Source organism: Furipterus horrens, unplaced genomic scaffold, assembly GCF_987537825.1.
Source record: "Furipterus horrens unplaced genomic scaffold, mFurHor1.1.pri manual_scaffold_2, whole genome shotgun sequence".
In the NCBI taxonomy this organism is placed as follows: domain Eukaryota; kingdom Metazoa; phylum Chordata; class Mammalia; order Chiroptera; family Furipteridae; genus Furipterus; species Furipterus horrens.
This window is the reverse complement of record NW_028327172.1, coordinates 122,130,835-122,149,218: the sequence shown is the minus strand read 5'-3', so window position 1 is coordinate 122,149,218 and position 18,384 is coordinate 122,130,835. Positions and strand designations below refer to the sequence as shown.

At 44.0% G+C, this 18,384-nt stretch overlaps 1 protein-coding gene across 1 annotated transcript; it reads left to right on the top strand.

Annotated features, from left to right (window-relative positions):
- Nucleotides 1-3,736: 3,736 nt before the first annotated feature.
- LOC150019399 (2'-5'-oligoadenylate synthase 1-like) lies at nt 3,737-5,103 on the top strand. Its single transcript, XM_090267980.1, has one exon. The coding sequence runs from the start codon at nt 3,804-3,806 to the stop codon at nt 4,878-4,880; it is 1,077 nt and encodes a 358-aa protein (XP_090124106.1). The 5' UTR covers nt 3,737-3,803; the 3' UTR covers nt 4,881-5,103.
- Nucleotides 5,104-18,384: the final 13,281 nt, after the last annotated feature.

Here is an 18,384-nt window from a genome sequence, read left to right as displayed (position 1 = left end):
GCAGACTGGGCATTTAAGCACATATTCCAAAATTTGTTTACTAAAAATCAGATTTTTTTTAATGGTGTATGTGTAAGTGAATAATTAGGATTTGATTCTAATAAATTTACATCTTAGCCCACTCATTTCAATAGAGACTATGGAAATGTCATTTTTAACATGAATCCCATGCAACAATGTAACTATTTAAATTTCAGTGGTGACTTATATAACTTACATAAAGCAAAATGTTACACACATATATAGAAATTACCCCATAAAATGATAATAGTTCAAGCAGAAGCTAACTATAAGTGCCCTATAAATAATTTTATGACATTCTAAAATTAATTTAAAATTGCCCCTCTTGATTAAGTACAGTAATATCAAAATTGATGTTAAAGTTCATTATTGTCATCCAAATTAATTCCATCAGATCAAGAAGAGTGAATTAATGATGAAATTATTTATTGCAATTCTTTAGCCCTTTTAATTAGCTTGCCCTGCCTAGGACATTAGCTGAGCCTTTTAAAAAGCTGTTAGGCATTTATTGTAAAGCCTGATTGAAATTTTATATGAGTGTATTATTGGGTGTGTATTTTATTACCTACCAGCTAGGACAGAAAGATGATTTTTTAGGATTGAACAAAATGGTAAATATCTGCGACAATTTAGTTGAATAAAAATAACCAAATGAAAAAGTAAATTGTAAAAGGGTACCACTAATAACTCCAAAGGCTGCAATACCCAGCATAGACTCTCTTCCTGACACACCATGGCCCCAGGTCATGTTTTTGTTGCTCCCTGAGAGCATATGGGTGATGCAGCTATCTCGTGGGCAGGTAAAACCTTAACTCCTCCGTGACACCTCTCCCCTCAAATGGCATGTGTATTTTTCTTTACCCAGATCTTGGAAGGCTAGAATGAGGAAGAACTGTGGGCTGGGGTTTCAGGTTGGCTGGCAATTGTTTAGCGTTCATGTTTGAGAAGAGTTGAACTTTCTCAAGAGTCTTTCATTTCATAACACTAAATACCCTTAAGCCCACCAGAATCATGATAAATCCTGCTTCCATTTAGGAAGCTCAACCTCCACTGTGGCTGTCTTGAGAGCAGAGCATCCCAATCTCCCATGTCAGACACCTCGGGAATAAGAAAATATGTTTCAAGGTCCCAATATTGTCGCATTAAGGAAAAATTGTCCAGTAAAGTAGCAGGATACAAAATAAATATTGGAAATAAGTTGCATTTTTATACACCAGTAATGAGCTATCAGAAAGAGAAATTAAGAAAACAATTGCATTAAAAAAATGCCTAGGAATAAATGTAAACCAAAGAGGTAAAAGACCTGTTCTAGGAAAATTATAAGCATTGAAGAAAGAAACTGAAGAAGATACAAATAACTGAAAGCAAGTACCATACTCATGAATAAAAAGAATTAACATAGTTAAAATGTCCATACTACCCAAAGAAACCTAAGATTCAATAAAATCCCTATCAGAATACTAATGGCTTTTTCACAGAGCTAGAACAAATAATTGAAAAATTTATAGGGAACTGCAAGTGACCCCAAATAGCCACAGCAATCTTGACAAAGGACAAAGTTGGAGGAATCCTGCTACCTGATATCAAAATACACTACAAGGGCATAGTAATCAAAAAAGCATGGTACTGGCATAAACACAGATACATAGATCAATGGAATAGCATAGACAGCCCAGAAATAACCCACGCCTATATGGTCAATATTTGACAAAGGAAGCAAGAACATACAGTAGGGTAAAGGCAGTCTAGTTAATAAATGATGTTGAAAAAATTGAACAGATACATGCCAAAAAATGAAACTAGACCACCTGCTTATACCACATACAAGAAGAAACTCAAAATGGATTAAACACTTAAATGTAAGGCTCAAAACCATAAAAATCCTAGAAGAAAACATAAGCAATAAAATCTCAAACATTTCTCACAGCAATATTTGTTCTGATACATCTCCTCAGGCAAGGGAAACAAAAGAAAAAATAAACAAGTGGGACTACTAAAATTTTTGCACAGCAAAGGAAACCATCAACAAAATGAAAAGACAACCTACTGAGGGAAGAAGATAATTGCCAATGATACATATGATAAGAAGTTAATCTCCAAAAGTTATAAAGAATTCATACAACTCAACAGCAAAATAACAAACAATCCAATTTTTAAAAATGGGCAAAGAACCTGAATACATATTTGTCCAAAGAGGACATACAGATGACCAGGAGACATATGAAAAGATGCTCAATGTCACTAATCATCAGAAAAATGCAAGTTAAAACCACAATGAGATATCACCTCCCACCTGTCAGAATGGCCATCCGCAATACACCACCAACAAACAAGTGCTGTGAGGATGTGGAGAAAGGGGAACCCTTTCACACTGTTGCTGGGAATGCAGGCTGGTGCAGCCACCATGGAAGGCAGTACGGAAATATCTCAAACAATTAAAAATAGAACTACCTTAGGACCCAGCAATTTTACTTCTGGGTATATCCCAAGAAACCCAAAACACTAATTCAAAAAGATATATGTATCCCTATGTCCATTACGGAGTTATTTACAATAGCTATGATATGGAAGCAACCCAAATGCCCACAAATAGACAAGTGGATAAAGAAATTATAGTACATATATACAATGAAATATTACTTGGCCACAAAAAAATGAAATATTACCATTTACAACAACATAGTTAGACCAAGAAGGTATTATGCTAAGTGAAATAAGTCAGGGAAAGACAAATACCATATGATTTCACTTGTACTATGTGGAACCCAAAGAACGAGACAAATGAACAAACAAAACAAAAACTGACTCATAGATACGGAGAACAGAGTGATGGTTGCCATTTCAAAGGGGGATTGGGAGGCTCGGTGAAAAGGTGAAAGGATTAAAAAGTACAATTGGTAGTTATTGTACAAAATAGTCATGGGAATGTAAAGCACAGTCAGTAATGTTAGGTAGAACAAAGGTCTCAAGATCTGGGCAGTTTCGAATGTTTTTTTTTGCTGAATGTTAAAGTACAGCACAGTGATTTTGCAGAGGCAGTAGTAACATGACGAGCTGATAGGAATGCAACCAGATAAACAGCCAACTGCAGAAAAGAGAGCATCCTGCTCATAACCAATAGCTAAGCCTCCATTTGAGGAGGCAGAGCTATGGATATGAATCCCATCTCCTTTTTTTGCTGCAAGTAAATAAAACTACTTTGCAATAACCAGGTCTCAGTTTTGAATAGACAACCCAAGTGGAGAACTGGTTGAATTCAATAACAATAATACTGTAGTAACTGTGTCGGGTGCCAGGTGAACACCTGAAATATCCAGGGGGTCACTGCATAAATTGTATAATTGCCTAACTGTGCTTTATACCTGAAACTAATATAAAATAACATTGAATGTCAACTGTAATCAAAAAATAAATTTCTTTTAAAAGAGCATAGAAAAACTAAAACAATTTTGTCAGCAGCAACAACAAAAACCAGGAAGAAGTAAGCCAAAAATCAGATTTGAATTATGATTGCTCTTCGTACTAACAGGTATTAAAATGCAATGCTTTCAGAGTACAGTCTGAAGAAAGGGCTGATGTCAGAGGCAGAACGTAAGTTTCAGAAAGTGGAAGAACAAGCTGGGAGTACAGACACTCTTCCAGGATTCCAAGATTGATCTGCCAAGAAGCAAAGAGCAAAGACACAGCTCCTCCCTTCCCAGGAATCGAAACCAAAAGCAGTGCACACTCGGCAGCAGAATATAAAGAGGTTGACAGTCTCCTGCCCCTGCCACAGCGTCAAGATGGAGCTCAGGAACACCCCGGCCAGATATCTGGACACGTTCATCGAAAACTACCTCCTGCCAGACACGCATTTCCGCAAGCTGGTCAAACAAGCCATCAATATCATCTGCACTTTCCTGAAGGAGAGGTGTTTCCAAGGTGCCTCCCACCCTGTACGGGTGTCCAAAGTGGTGAAGGGCGGCTCCTCAGGCAAAGGTACGACCCTCAGAGGCCGATCTGACGCTGACCTTGTGGTCTTCCTCAGCCAGCTCAGAAGTTTTCAGGAGCAGTTTGATCGCCGAGGAGAGTTCATTGAGGAAATCAGGAACCAGCTGAAAGCCTGTCAGAGAGAGAGGACAGGAGTGAAGTTTGAGATCCAGGGTACAGCATGGTCATGGGGGAACCCCCGCGCGCTCAGCTTCGTGCTCAGCTGCCCCAGGCTCGACGAGGCGGTGGAATTTGACGTATTACCCGCCTTTGATGTCCTCGGTCAAGATTACAGACCTAATCCCCAAATCTACGTCAAGCTCATCCAAGAGTGCAAAAACCTGGGAAAAGAAGGCGAGTTCTCTGCCTGCTTCACGGAGCTGCAGCGAGACTTCCTGAAGCAGCGTCCAACCAAGCTCAAGAGCCTCATCCGCCTGGTCAAGCACTGGTACCAAGTGTGTAAGGAGAAGCTGGGGAAGCCCCTGCCCCAGCAGTATGCCCTGGAGCTGCTGACCGTCTATGCCTGGGAGCATGGAAACAAGGGAACTGTATTCAAAACTGCTCAAGGATTTCAGACCGTCTTGGAATTAGTCATAAACTACCAGCAGCTTCGCATCTGCTGGACCAAGTATTACAACTTTGAAAATCCTGTTATTGGTCAATACCTGATGACGCAGCTCAAGAAACCCAGGCCTGTGATTCTGGACCCAGCTGACCCTACAGGAAACGTTGCTGGTGGAGACTCACGTAGCTGGCCGCGTCTGGCACAAGAGGCTAGAGCCTGGTTAAGTTACCCATGCTTTAAGCATTGGGATGGGTCTCCAGTGGGCTCCTGGAACATACAGCTTCAAGAAGATAGTGGAGATGACTCGGCATGTGCCATACTCTGAACGCCACTGCATCTTAGGGGACGGGACTCCAGAGTCATCTGGGCCAGGCTCCTCATTTCAAGGAGGCAAACCCTGACTCAGAGAGAAGAGAGGACTGCCTACCCCAAGCTAGCAGTGAGTACGACAGACCTACGACTAAAATCCAGGTCTCCTGACCCTACCCATCCCACTATTCTGTGCTTCTCTTCTTTCATAGACAGTATATTCCCTCGGCACCACCACCTGTTCTCAGAAAATATTCTCTGAGACAAGAGAATTATAGACAGAAGAATGGAATCACAGCTTTAACTTTCTTCTGTGTAGCCGGCAGGAGTGTTTTGGTCCAATTTATTACTGCTTGCAATAAAAATAATAGCAAAAAGGAGTACATTGTCAAAAGATCACCTTGAGGAAAATGATACATGTTTTAGAACCAGAACACAGGAGAGAGTTTTCCTCTTCAGAAACCATGAATTAGCCTTGGCCGGGTGGTTCAGTTAGTTGAAGCATCATCCATACACCAAAAGATTGTGGGTTCAATTCCCAGTCAAGGTCAAGGCACATACCTAGGTTGCGGGTTTGATCTCCAATCAGGGCATGTACGGGAGGTAATGGGTCAATGTTTCTTTCTCTTTCATTCTCTCTCTTTCTCCCACCTTCTGTCTTTCTAAAAAAAAATTAATAAATACATATTCTCAGTGAGGATTTTAAAAAAGAAGGAAACCATGAACTAGATGGAATGTACAGGAAGAAGAGGCCAAGGATCAGAGAACCTAGATTCTTCTGGCCTCTCCACTGTTACTCCCAGTGTGTCCCTGTGCAATTCACATGGGTTCTCTAAGGCTGTACTTCCTTGTGTATAAAGTGGGGCTAATAACATTTATCCAGCCCATCTGCCAGGCTTATGTCAAAGCTCACGAAAAAGCCTTTTGTGTAAAAGGAAAAGTAATATTCAAAGGTAATATGTTTCAAATTTTTATATAAGTCATAACTGTTCTGTAAGTCTATCATCTATCATGTTGTTTTTTAAGAAGAAATTTTGACACAAAATAATTACTTGTACAATGTATATATATGATTCTATTATGCAGCATAAACAAAAAGGAAGACTTCATGAATGTTAAGGTTGTACACTGCATGCTTGCTACTGTTAAATGAAAAGCAACCATTTCTAAATTGAAAATTCTTCTAGAATCCTTTTAGATTTCTCTTTGTATTACACCCCACCCTTCCCCTAATCCAGATTTACCAACTTAAAAACCTTCTTTTAATAATCATCTAAATTCTTTTGATAAAATCTGGCAGTTTCAGCTTTGCCAACAGCCATCTACATCTAGATGACAGACATTAACTTTATTTCAAATCCACCCTTTCCTTCAGTTTTCTCTCCCTCCTCCCTTGCAGCTCTCTCCTGGACTTCAAAGCAGCTTTGTGGTTTGCCTTGCAGAAAAATCAGTGGCTGAGAGATGAAAAGCAGCTCTTGTTTATCTCCTGCCTGCTGAAGGTCATTCTTCTCAGTAGCATCTGTGTGAGATCCACAACCGCTTTTTCTTACCCAGGGGAGAAGTAAATTGATTACATACTCAACAACCACAATAAGGAGAGAGTGATGCCCATTCTTAAAGGATATGATCACATCACAATGCAAATATATTAATAAGAATAAGTAGAGTATTGGAGTACTGGTGTTTGGGGCATACAGTTAGAGTATTACTGATTGTGACCCTGATTTTTTTTTAAGACTTATGGTATACAAAACTTTATAGGTAGTTTATCATATTATCTAATTGGTACTTGAGAAGTTATTTGAAGTTAGTAGGCTTTAAGTATTATGACTAATGAAGGGCATTAATAAATGAGTGTGAGTGGGTATCTATTTCCACATAGATAAATGGAAGCATTGTTTTTCTATTGCATATATGGCCACAGCTGTGGCCTTGCTTACCCAGTTTGTGCATCAGTCTCTTTTTTAAAGGGTGATTTCAAATCCAACCCTGCCCTATAGCATACACTGCTTAGCTCTCAATGTTCTTTGTATTCCAAGGACATTTCTTGACCCAGTTTTGTAAAACAGACCTAAAAACACACACATTCCCCAATGCCATTAAGTCAAAAGTATGTTTTCCTAGAGTCCCAAAGTTTATGGTTGTGCTTCAATGATAACACTTTGTCCTGCATCTGTGATGTAGCTACTGGGTAATGTCAGATGGTAAAGTTTTGGCAGTTTTTTGAGGGGGTAGGGTATTAAAGCCAGGGACTTAAAAATTCCTCCTCTCTACCAAGCTCCCAGATGAAATTTACACACCAGGGATAAGAGCAAGTGCAAAACAAGTACCAATTTATGTCTGGACCACAGACCACTATTCCTCAATTCAGAGCTTTTGTAAACCCGACTTAGACTCAAGACTTGTGACAGAATCTAAATCTTGGAACCTCATTTTCTAGTTTATCACATGGTATGGGAACTAAAATAAAAACCAGTAAAAAGAGATAAGAGCAATAACAACAAAAAAAGATGGCCAGGTAACTAAAGTGGCCTTATTTCAGGTTACTAGTTGTATACCACTTGCAATGAAAGAGAAGAGTTAAGTTCTTAAAACATAGCAATCCTGCTGTATTAGTCAAGGTTCTCCAGAGAAGTGTGTGTGTGTGTGTGTGTGTGTACATATGTCATTATAAAATTGGCTTACACAATTATGGAACCTGGCAGTCCCAAGATCCACAGGGTGACGTGGCTAACTAGACTCTCAGTAGAACTCATGTTGTAATTCTAGTCTGAAGGCCAGCAAGTTTGAGACCCAAAAAGAGCTGATGCCTCAGTTCAAGTTCAAAGGCAGGAAAAGGCTGATGTCCCATTTCTGAAAGTCATCAAAAAGGAGGAAGTCAGCCTTTTGTTCTATTCAGGCTTTCCTCTGACTAGATCCAGCCGACCCACACTGGGGAGGATAACCTGTTTTACTCAGTCTACTGATTCCAATGTTAATTCATCCACTCCCAGGATAAGGTTTGACCAAATTATTATCAGGGTGCGCTGTGGCCCAGTCAAGGCGACACATAAAATTAATTATGACATCTGCCCTACCCTATAGTAAATGTAGCCCAAAATCAATGTTCCAGAACCAGACCAATCAGATTAGCACTTCCTCCTTTCGTGGGGTGGAACAAGGAAGGACAAGAGGCAAAATGTGAAAGGGGTCCCTCTTTCCTAATTCTCTGACTCCCCCCTCTAGATTTCTGTGAGGGTAAGATGAGTAACATTTTCATATCACTGTTCCTCATGGAAACGAGCACACTGTCAGCACAGAAGTGGGCTTCAATGAATGTTTACTGAAGGAAGGAAGAGAATCACTTGCTCACAACAGAAAAAATGTCAACCAACCATGACTGATTAAGTACCAGGTATGTGGCTGCCCCCTGGGATTTGCAGTGGATGGTGATCATAAAGAGATAGTACAGCGGCCCTGTTATAAGGGTTGGCACATATGAAGGAATTTTGAAAGGGAGCAGTAACATAACTGCGCAGCATATGCTACACATGTTCTGTGTGCCTACAGAAGCTGGGCCTGGTACTTCCTGTGAGCCAGGGCCCTCCCTGGTGAAACCACTCCTCAAGGTGGGGGCTTCTGTGCCTTGGACTCCACCACTTTGCCACTTACTGATTATGTGGCTTTGGACAAGTTATTCTGCCTCCTTCAGCCTCAGTTTCCTTATCTGCTAAACATGATTGATCAATGTGTGCTTTGCAGGTTAGGTATGAGGAGTAAAGATAAACATGGTTATAAGGCATACACTACCTAGCACAGAGAATGCATAACAATAAAGGTAGCTATTTTTATACTTTTTATTGCTAAGCTAACAGAGGAGAGCTTTTCACCTTATTATTAGTTCACCTTTGAAAGTACTGTAAATCTCACAATATCTCCTTGCTTAAGGTATTTTTCCACCCAGTAGGACAGAAAAAATGCTAAGGCTTGCAGTGGGCATGATGAAAGGCCAGAGAGGAAGAAGGAAATGGGGCCCTTCCTTTTGGAAGTGTACCCTAACACAAGGGCCACAGGAAGGGCTGGGAGCGATAAACAGCCATGAGCTGGGTGCTGTGGAACTCGGTGCAGTTCTTGCTGATTTTTTGGGAAATGGCACTTTTTTGTCAGGGCTATTTGCCAGACATCCTGACAGCTATCATGCATTTGCCTGCTGAAAGAAAGACACAGCAGTGGCCAGCTGGGGCTACGCCACTACACCTTTACAGAAACCTACCCTGTGACTTTGATGAGCTGCGCATTTCTGCCTTAATAAGCTGTTCCAGCAGCCCTGACTTCTTAATTTTCAAACACCCGATTTAGAGTCCGTTATAAAAAGCAGCAAGCTGAAATTCCCTCCTAGCCTCTGCCTGTCACCAACATGTTCGATTGCCTTTGTCCTTTACATGCATCCATTTCCTAAAAGCACAGCAAGTTCTTTCTGGCGCAGGTAGTGACGATGCGTTTTCTCAGGCACCTCAGTGGGGGAATTCGATTTTTATGCATCGATTCTGATGCAGCTGAGGACAAACGTGCCATGATAAATCTGTCCTTTGCTGTTTAGTTACTGATATTAATAGTAAGGAAAACTACACTATGCTAACTTCAAGTTAACCACAATCAAAACCAGCACTTGAAGTCTAGTATTGTTTCAAGTATACAGGAAGTAACCCCCTGGCTGGTTTGGCTCAGTGGATTGAGCGTCGGCCTGCGAGCTAAGTGTCGCTGGTTCGATCTTCCAGTCAGGGCACATCAGAGAAGGAAAACTCTGACTCCAAAAAACCTCCGCTGCCTTGCGGCATACCTCTTCAGGGGAAAGGCTAAGGGAGTAAACCCCGACAGAAAATCCGGAGCCGGAGTTCCTAAGGCGGTTTGACGCTGTAGTCAACACCTGCAACTCCTGCGGCGCACCTGAAGCCAAGCTGTATTGACTCCGTCTTTCCCTTGGACCCTTCAGCTGCGAAGAGGGGGGGGGGGGGGGTCTGCTGCATGGGCAACAGCAGACCCTCCATATCACCCTGCCCAGGCTCTGTAGCTTCAGCTTCACTGGAGAGGACACTCCAGCGTCATCGCAAGATGTCGATTCAACACGGGAGGAGACAGATACCGTGTCACTCCCGAGTCGGACTGCACAGCCATTCTCGGCGGTGCAGATAGACTCTTAAGAAGCTACACCATCGTCTCTCCAGACGGATGGCTGCCGACAACGATTAATAGTAAGTTACTATTTTAACTATCTGAGAATCCATGGGCTCAGGTAAGAGGGAAGAAATTTTGATTCACAACAGAGTTTCTCCCTTTCTGTGTCTTTTCTAAAAGTAGCCTATGTAGTTTACTCAAAAGATTAAAAATTGGAACTGCCTCATGACCCAGTGATTCCACTTCTCTGGTTTTATCTGAAGGAACTCAAAACACTAATTCAAAAGAATATATGAACCCCTATGTCCGTTGCAGCGTTATTTACAATAGCCAAGATATGGAAGCAATATAAGTGCCCATCAGTAGAAGAGTAGGATTAAAAATATGTGGGATACTACTCAACCTTAAAAAAAGAAATCTTACCATTTGCGACAGCATGGAAGGACCTACCATATGATTTTACTTATATGTGGACTCTGAAGAACAAAATAAAAAAACAATTAAAACAGACAATAGATACCAAGAGAGAACTTGTCCAATGGGAGCAGGTTGGGGACACTGGGTGAAAGAGAAGAAAGGATTAAGAAACACAAATTGTTAGTTATGAAACAGTCACAGGAAGTGAGTGTAGCATAGGAAATAATGTTGTAATAACGATGTACGGTGCCAGTAAGAGCACTGGAAATATTGAGGGGAACACTCAGTAAAGTGTATGATTGTCTAACCACGGAGCTGTACACCCGAAAGCAATACATAATAAAAAACTAAAATAAAACAGAGCAAAAAATAAGTAAAAATAAAAAAAAATAAAAGTAGCCTAATTGCTTAACAACAATACAATATGTAATTCCGTAGAATAAGTTTTATGTCAGGGCTTTCAAATTTGAAAACTACCTTACACATGTCTCTTATTATAAGCACTCATACCAAACAAAGCTGGAGTTAAAATTTAGGGGGTTAAGTTTATCTTTACTTTTATTGTTGTCTTCTTTCCTAAAGAAAAAGTACTGATCGACCCTGTAGGAACTTTGCTTTCCTGAGAAGACGTCTGCCTATGTGGAAATGCCTCTATAATGGTTGAGAGGAGCGGCCACACCCCTTGCACCAGCAGATCTGCCCTGGTGCAGCGTGCAGAGCACATGCGCTATCGCAAAGGTTGTGGGTAGTAGAGCCAGGAGATGGGCACTTGGGCTTTCTCCTTCCTGGCTGTGTGATCTAAGACATTCATTTTAAACATGCTGGACCTCAGTTTCCATATCTGTAAAGTGGATTTAATAATTATGTGTGCTTCACAGGGTTATAGTGAAGATGAATGGGATAGTGTAACTTATCGAAGTGCCTGGCACACAGGAAAGGCCCAGTACCTGGGGTAGCTAATATTACTAATATCAGATGTCTCATGTACATGCTGGGGTGTGCTTTTTCTAAATTCTCCTGCCATTGAAATGTAAGCAATGGTGAAACTGGGCAAGCAAGATGGATTTTTGGCTGGTAGGGGTCGCTGTCTTTGTTCATGGTGTGTACAGGCCAAGGATGGGGTAGGAAATACAAAGAAGATGGAGAAGCAGCTAGCAATGCCCTTGAGGAATTAGAACACGGCCAGGCAGAGGAGAGTCAAAGTACAGCAGGTAGAGAGAACACTTGCTGGGTGTGTCAGGGTGGCCCGGAGACCCTCTTACTGGTGGCTGGAATAGGATGGTGCTGCTGGTAGAAGAAAAAGAATGCCCAGCAGCTCAGAAACGAGGGAGTGTGGGCGCTCTGGGAGGTAAAAGCAGGGGGAAAGCAGGAGAGACCAGCTTGCTGCTGGCACCTCTTGGGCCTGTGCAGGAACACAGATGAGGCAGTGTGTGCAGAGGGGCACCCAGCGTGCTGGGTTCCTGGACTGGGGTCACAGGCTCAAGTTATGCATATCCCCCTAATCCCAAAGCATGGCCAGAAGAGAACTGGGGCTCTTGGGGGTGGGGACTGTGGCATGGAGTGAAACCCAGAGCAGGGACCACGGCAGAATTCAGAACGCCAGCATGATGTGATCAATTGTAAATGCTAGACATGTCACTTTTACAGCACAGAAGAGGGTTGATTGGAGGAGGAAAGACTTGGGGGCAGGGGGTCCACTAAGGTTTCTATCATCGTGGGGGAGGGGTGTGGAGAAGGGGATGGGGAGTGGGGGTCAGGTGTCTGAACAAGAGATAAAAGCAATAGGGATGGAAATGGAAAGATAGAGACAGAACATGTGAAAGATACAGTGTCAACAAGATTTAGTGATTTTTTTAAAGTGACTCTGTGTGTGGGTAAAGAGACACAAAGGAAGACAGAGATATCTCAGTTGGAGGGGTAGGGAGGGGAGATCGGGTTTAGCTCTGCTTGGTAGAAACCAAAATGGAGTTGTTTGGAAGGAAGTTGTATTACTGAGCAGAGAGCTGGGTAACCATCCGGGGCAGACGTGCAGGTTTGGAAGCTTCATGTGGGTGATTGGCCTCTCCCAGTGGGGCGTGGCTTCCAGAACGAAGCATCCCAAGTGCTCAGGGCCTTCCAGCAGCCGTCCTGACCTCAAGAACAAGACCACATGAATGGCAGAGCACAGACACGGAAGGATGAAGCCTCCCAACCCTAAACTCCACCACTGAATGTCTTGTGTGGGAAACAGAAATAAATGTGTCCTTTGTTAAGCCACAGTGTTGGTTTGTTTAGCGTTTCTGTGATATGCAGCCAAACTCAACCTAATCTTCGTACAGCCAGCGAACGAGAAGCAAGCAGAACTCGTGGCTTTACTACAGCAAAGAAAGCAGTGTGGCTCGGTCAGTGTTTCTCATTTCTATCAAACAAGTGTCGCTTTGATATTGTGTGTTGTGTGCACACACGACCGTTGAGCAACATGGGTTTGAACTGCATGGGTTCACTTATAAGTGAATTTTTTTCAGTAAATATTGATCCTTCACCGGCAAAAAGATTGATACTCTGCTATGTTGGTCTGGAACCAAACCTCAGTATCTGCCTGTAGTTCTCTCCACGGTTTACAGCCCCTCTTACCTTCCAGAACTCCCATCCATCAGTACCTTTACTAGTTAATCCATCAGTACCTTTCCAGTTAATCAAGGGCAAAAAAAAAAAAAAAAATTGCTATTGCCGAATATAAGGGTTTCTGTCATTTAAGGGAGCCTCATCCCCAGAGTGGTGTTAGTCAATAATTCATACATAAGGAACATGCAAATTTGAAGTTGCTAACTCAAGTCCTAAATTGCCAGGACACATGCAACTAAATGCCTACTTTTAAAGTGAAACTTGGGAGGATCGGTGTCTTTCTCACTTTCTCTGACAGTAATGGGAGTGCCAGCTTGAACCTAAACTGCGTCCTCTGCTAAGACCCGCACACATCTAGGCACGCCCATCCTGTTGGTGGGCGGGAGCCACCTACAAGGTCATTGTTAGGACAGGGGTCCTGGGCCAGCTTAGCGCTGCTCTAAACAGCGGCTCTCGACAAGCGGTCCCCAGAGCAGCACCAGCAGCAGCATCCAGGAATGCATTAGAAATGTCAAGCCTTGGGTCCCACTGCAGAAGTGCTAAATCAGGCTTATGAAACCTTCTGTGTTTTAACAAAGCCTTCAGGTGACTGTAACAAGCGCTGAAGTGTGAGAAGCACTGACCTAAATGTCGGCCTTCTGAATTTTTATCTGGACTGCATGAAAAGAGGGGCTCTGGCAGACAGGACAGAAATGTTCTCACGCAGTTATGCGTGACCTGACAGCTTGATCATGGCTGCCAAGGAGGCAAAAGTGGCAGAATGAGGGGGACAGGAGGCCACCACACCCCGCTGATCTGGCCACCGGAAGAAGGCGACCCTCCTGGCATGAACATCTGGACTGTCGAGGAGACTGCTGAAGCTGCTCGGTGGTGAGCAGAGGCACAGCCGCCCTCAGGGGGCTTCTCAATCAGGAAACCCTGCACCAAAGAGCTTAAAAGAGCTGTTTCTGATGCCCCTGAGGAGTAACCAAAAGTGAGCGAGAATTTAATGCACTTGGAGTCTCTGGGCCGTGCAGCTGAGGGAAAAGGCTGTGATATTTAGATTATTACCGTTAATCTAATCCTGTTAGACTGGTGAGGCCTTGGGGAGCTTGAATTACAGGAGGAATGGAAATTCACTCTTCATGCAGGGTTAACACATAGAAACTGTGATGCATTCATCTCTCTCTGCGGTATAAACACTAAGCAGAAAAAAAATGTTGGCCTGGATTTAAAAACACAGAGGGGCCATCCTTCCCCTTACACCCCACCTCCAGCGCGCGGGCACACACACGCTCCCGTGGTTCTGGAGGGCACATGGCGGTGGGTAATTACAGAGGGCTTCCTGGCTGGCAATGAAAGCCCGCTTGCTTGGGCATCAGTCAAATCCACAGCATCCCCTGACAATTACCCCATCAACTTCAGCCCTAGTGAAATAAATGAGCCATTCAAAGGTTTCTGGAAGCTTCAGTCCAAGCAATGCCTCCTGGGATACAGTGGTTTGGCAATTTGGAGTCTCATAGGCTCTTGCAAAAAGGGTGTCATATTTCTGACCACTTTTCCTGTGGTTGGACTTATTCCTCTTCCTTTGAAGGCTATAACTTTTAAAATGTTGTCATCTCCTGGTTATTCCCTACTTGTTTACGCTCTCATAACTTACAGGAAGTAAGTGGTGGAAATTGTTAATTGCACCCTTCAGTTTCACTGAAGGAAAGAACTGGTGATGGCTTTGGCTGAGGCTGCCTGGGAATTCGCAGGCTGCTTGTTTGGCAGGGCCTGGCTGGAACCAACGCTAAACGTCGGCTCCTCTTATGGAGCTGCCTACTTCCCAGGATGTCATCTTAACGTCAGTACTGTTACTTTTTAAGCTGTGGGTCTCTGGGAATTCCATTTTCCAGAAAGTTTTTCTAGAAAGTTAACTTTGGGGAGTATCATGTGTTCACTAATTCACCCCAGACACCCTCAGCTTAGAAGTGAAATTTCCAGGTGTCCTGTCAACCCTGGTTCCTCGTGAGGGTATCAGGGCAATGAGAGATTGGACCCGCAGAAAGAAACAAAGATACTGAAATTCTTGGCAATGGCTCCATGCCCACTACTTCATGCCCCACGTGGTTTTGTGGCACTGGGTCCGGTAATACAAGCCTCATCTTGCCTGCTATCTTTCCTTATCAACTTGTAACTTAACTTCCTACACCAAGTAGCAGGAGAGTCAGAACACAACTTCGCCAAGCCTTTCAGCCTTAAAGACCTACCTCATTCCAGAGAGCCCTTGCCAACTGCCCACCTTCCAGAGAACCTAAAGCAAAACACCTTCTTGTCATCTACCTTTCAGCCTTTTGGTGAGGGGACCTTAATGCTGGAGAAGGGACACAGTGACCTGGAGGCAGAGGGAGAGAGTCCATGAGCACTGGCACACAAACCACAGGGAACTTCTGAAGACCCAAGGCTATAGCAGCCAGCGAAGGCCCCCCACCCACCCACCGTGGGGCTAGCCTCCGCCCCATGTGTACTGGAGACTCACCAGGGCCCAGGGTGTGTGCTCTGCAGGCTCCTCCATGTCGGGACAGACGGCTTTAGTTCTGCCGCGGAAATGAGTTTCTAAACTGGGATCTGGTGACTCCTGTCCAGGCCAAAATAGAGGTGGTAACAATGGCTTCTTTGGTGTTCTGGAAAGGCAGGGCTGCTGCACACTCACCCACATCCCTTTGTGAGGGGCCAGCTCCATCTTCCCTGCTTCCCCTTCCTTCCTCCCCTTGTACCGTCTGATAAACAAACCAAACAGTATCCTGCATTTCACCTTGAATGAGCCCTCTTATCCTCCCATATCGATGTCACTGACATTCAATTCTGAGGTATAACGATAGATGATAAACAACTTTACCTTTTATAGAGGACCTAAGAAGAAAGGATAATAAGAATAAGCAGGCTCATTGTTGACAGAGAGATGGCCTGTTCGCCAGGATACTTCTCCTTCCTTACAAAGGCCTCGCTAATCTGGCAGGGGAGGCTGGCGGGGGAGCAGGGGATGCAGGTATCTTCCAGTTTGAGAGACTTTATTTAAATTGGCTAATGTGCTGCCCCAACATTGAAAGGTTTTCTGGCCTGGTATCAATAGTAGTGATGTTAATTGATGGGCTGGGTTCCCTTTCCATGTTTCTCTTCCTAATCAACCCTAATCATCTTTTACTCATTCATGATCTCATATAACTGAGCGGGGAAATATACAACATCCCCTTTGTTTTCAGACTAATAGTGGAAATAGTTATCAAGTAATGGATATTTCCAGTTATGGCTTCCCTCACCCCACCTGTTGGAAACCAGTGTAGTCTTTCCCTGGGACAGAAATCTTGCCCTCATAAATAAGAGGGATGCCCTGAGCCCAGATACCGCCATGGTTCCTACTCTTTAAACTGACCATTTGACTGGGGGGCTTTGTAGGGTCATAGGAAGGGCCTGGGCTCCAGCATTAGCCAGATGGGTTTCAGGTCCCAGCTCTACCCTCACTGACTCTGTGACTTAGGGCAAGTCACTAGACCTCTTTGAAAGTTGCTTTCCCCATCCACAAAATAGAAGCAATAATCCCAGTTTGTGAAGACTGAATAATCTAATTTAGGCTAAATTTCAAATATTCTCTCAGCAAGCATTGTACTTCCTAGACGTTAATTCTGTACTCTGTACTCTTCTCTGTTTCATATTTTAAATTCAGTTTTGTTGATGAGCACTGAACAGGCAGGACAACTATGTGCTTAGAAACATTCTTCACAAAACCCCTCAGGTTAGGAGAGAGGATGGTTGAAGATACGAACCCCTTCCTAAACTGAATTGTTTTCGTTTTCATTTGCTATCAGCTGACTCCTGAGCGTATATTTCCAAACCAAACCTTTCATTTAAATGCCAGACTCAGTATATCCAACAGTCCTGTTGACATCTCAGGTGGCTGTCTAATTGGCATCTCAAACTTAAATACCCAGAAAAGAAACTTTTGGTGTCCCCGCTTAAACCTGCTCCTCGCACTGTTCCCATCTCAGTTAGTGGCAGCTTCGTCCTGCCATCGCTCAGTTCTCAAATCTCAGATTTATTCTGGCTGCTTCTCTCTCTCTCGCACTCCACAGGCCACCCACCAGCAAGTACTTGCGGCTCTTCCTTCACAGTATTCCGGAATCTAATGACCTCTCACACTGTGGCTGCCCCCATCTTATCTCAGCCACCACCATGCTGTCACGGGATCGCTGCCTCCTAACAGGTTTTCCTGCGTTCATACCCTGCAGTCTATTCTCCATACCACAGGCAAAGGAATCCTTCTAAAGTCTGAGTCACATCGTGGTGCTCCAAATTGTTACAGAAACAGGGGAGTCCAAAAACAAACCCCAGAGTTTGCGGCTGGGAGACAGGGAAAAGGAAGCAGCTTTCAGGATGCCCTTGCATGCCTGGAGCTAGTGGCTGGAAACATTGTTGCAAAGATCCGCTTTACTTCTAAGACTCAGGAAGATGGGAGGGATCTTGGACTGTGGGCTGGTAGGAAGAAGCAGACAGAGCCTACATAGGGTTCTGTGAATGGTCAGAACTGTTTGCAACACCCACTGCATGAGAGGACGCAGGGGGAGAGAGGAGGCAGGGAGGAAGAGAAGCAGCTGCGGACATTTTGGGCTGGCTCTGGCTCTAGGAGGCTCTCTTTCTCAGGCTCTCCCTGGCCCTCACGCCCTCACTCTCTGGCTTTTGTGGGCTCCCTCCATCTGGCTTGGAGAAGGGATCTCCAGGCTGCTTTAAGAAGGGGCTCTTGTCAGGCTGCTTTGAGAAGAAGAGGAAATCCATGCGGTTTGCAGGAAGAAGGCAGTTTGCAAGGAGGCTGAGAATCCAGGCGGTCCTGCATTGAGAGCTGGAGGGCACCACAGCACAGAAAGGACCTCCCCAATCAGAACTGAGTGATTGGCAGCTACTGGTAAAGCTGAACTGTGCCTAGGAAGTAGGGAAACGGTGTTTCTGACTTTCCTAAGACTGGCCAGGTCTGGGAGGGGGAGGCAGGACTTTGTGTAAATAAACAATTCTTTTCCTTTTCGCCAAACTCTGGTATTCAGAGTTACGATTCTGGCGGCGGGCAATCGGGCCCCTAACTAAAGAGCCCGTGGGTTCTGTTTCAGTCGGAGCAGCCCAGGGGTTCTGTTACAAAATGACTGTCCATCGGACTCACAGCAAAGGCCAATCGCCCTCAGTGTGCTCCTCCACGTGGCCCCCCAGTGTGGCTCACGCTGCTCCAGCTGCCTCAATGCTCAGCAGACACACCCTCATCTCAGAACCCCTGCGCTTGCCATTCCATCTTCCTGAAATACCTACATGCCCACTTACGGATATCTGCGTGCCTTACTCCT

Coding starts and splice junctions, on each gene's coding strand:
- LOC150019399 (XM_090267980.1), top strand. CDS start 3,804: ATGGAGCTCAGGAACACCCCGGCCAGATATCTGGACACGTTCATCGAA.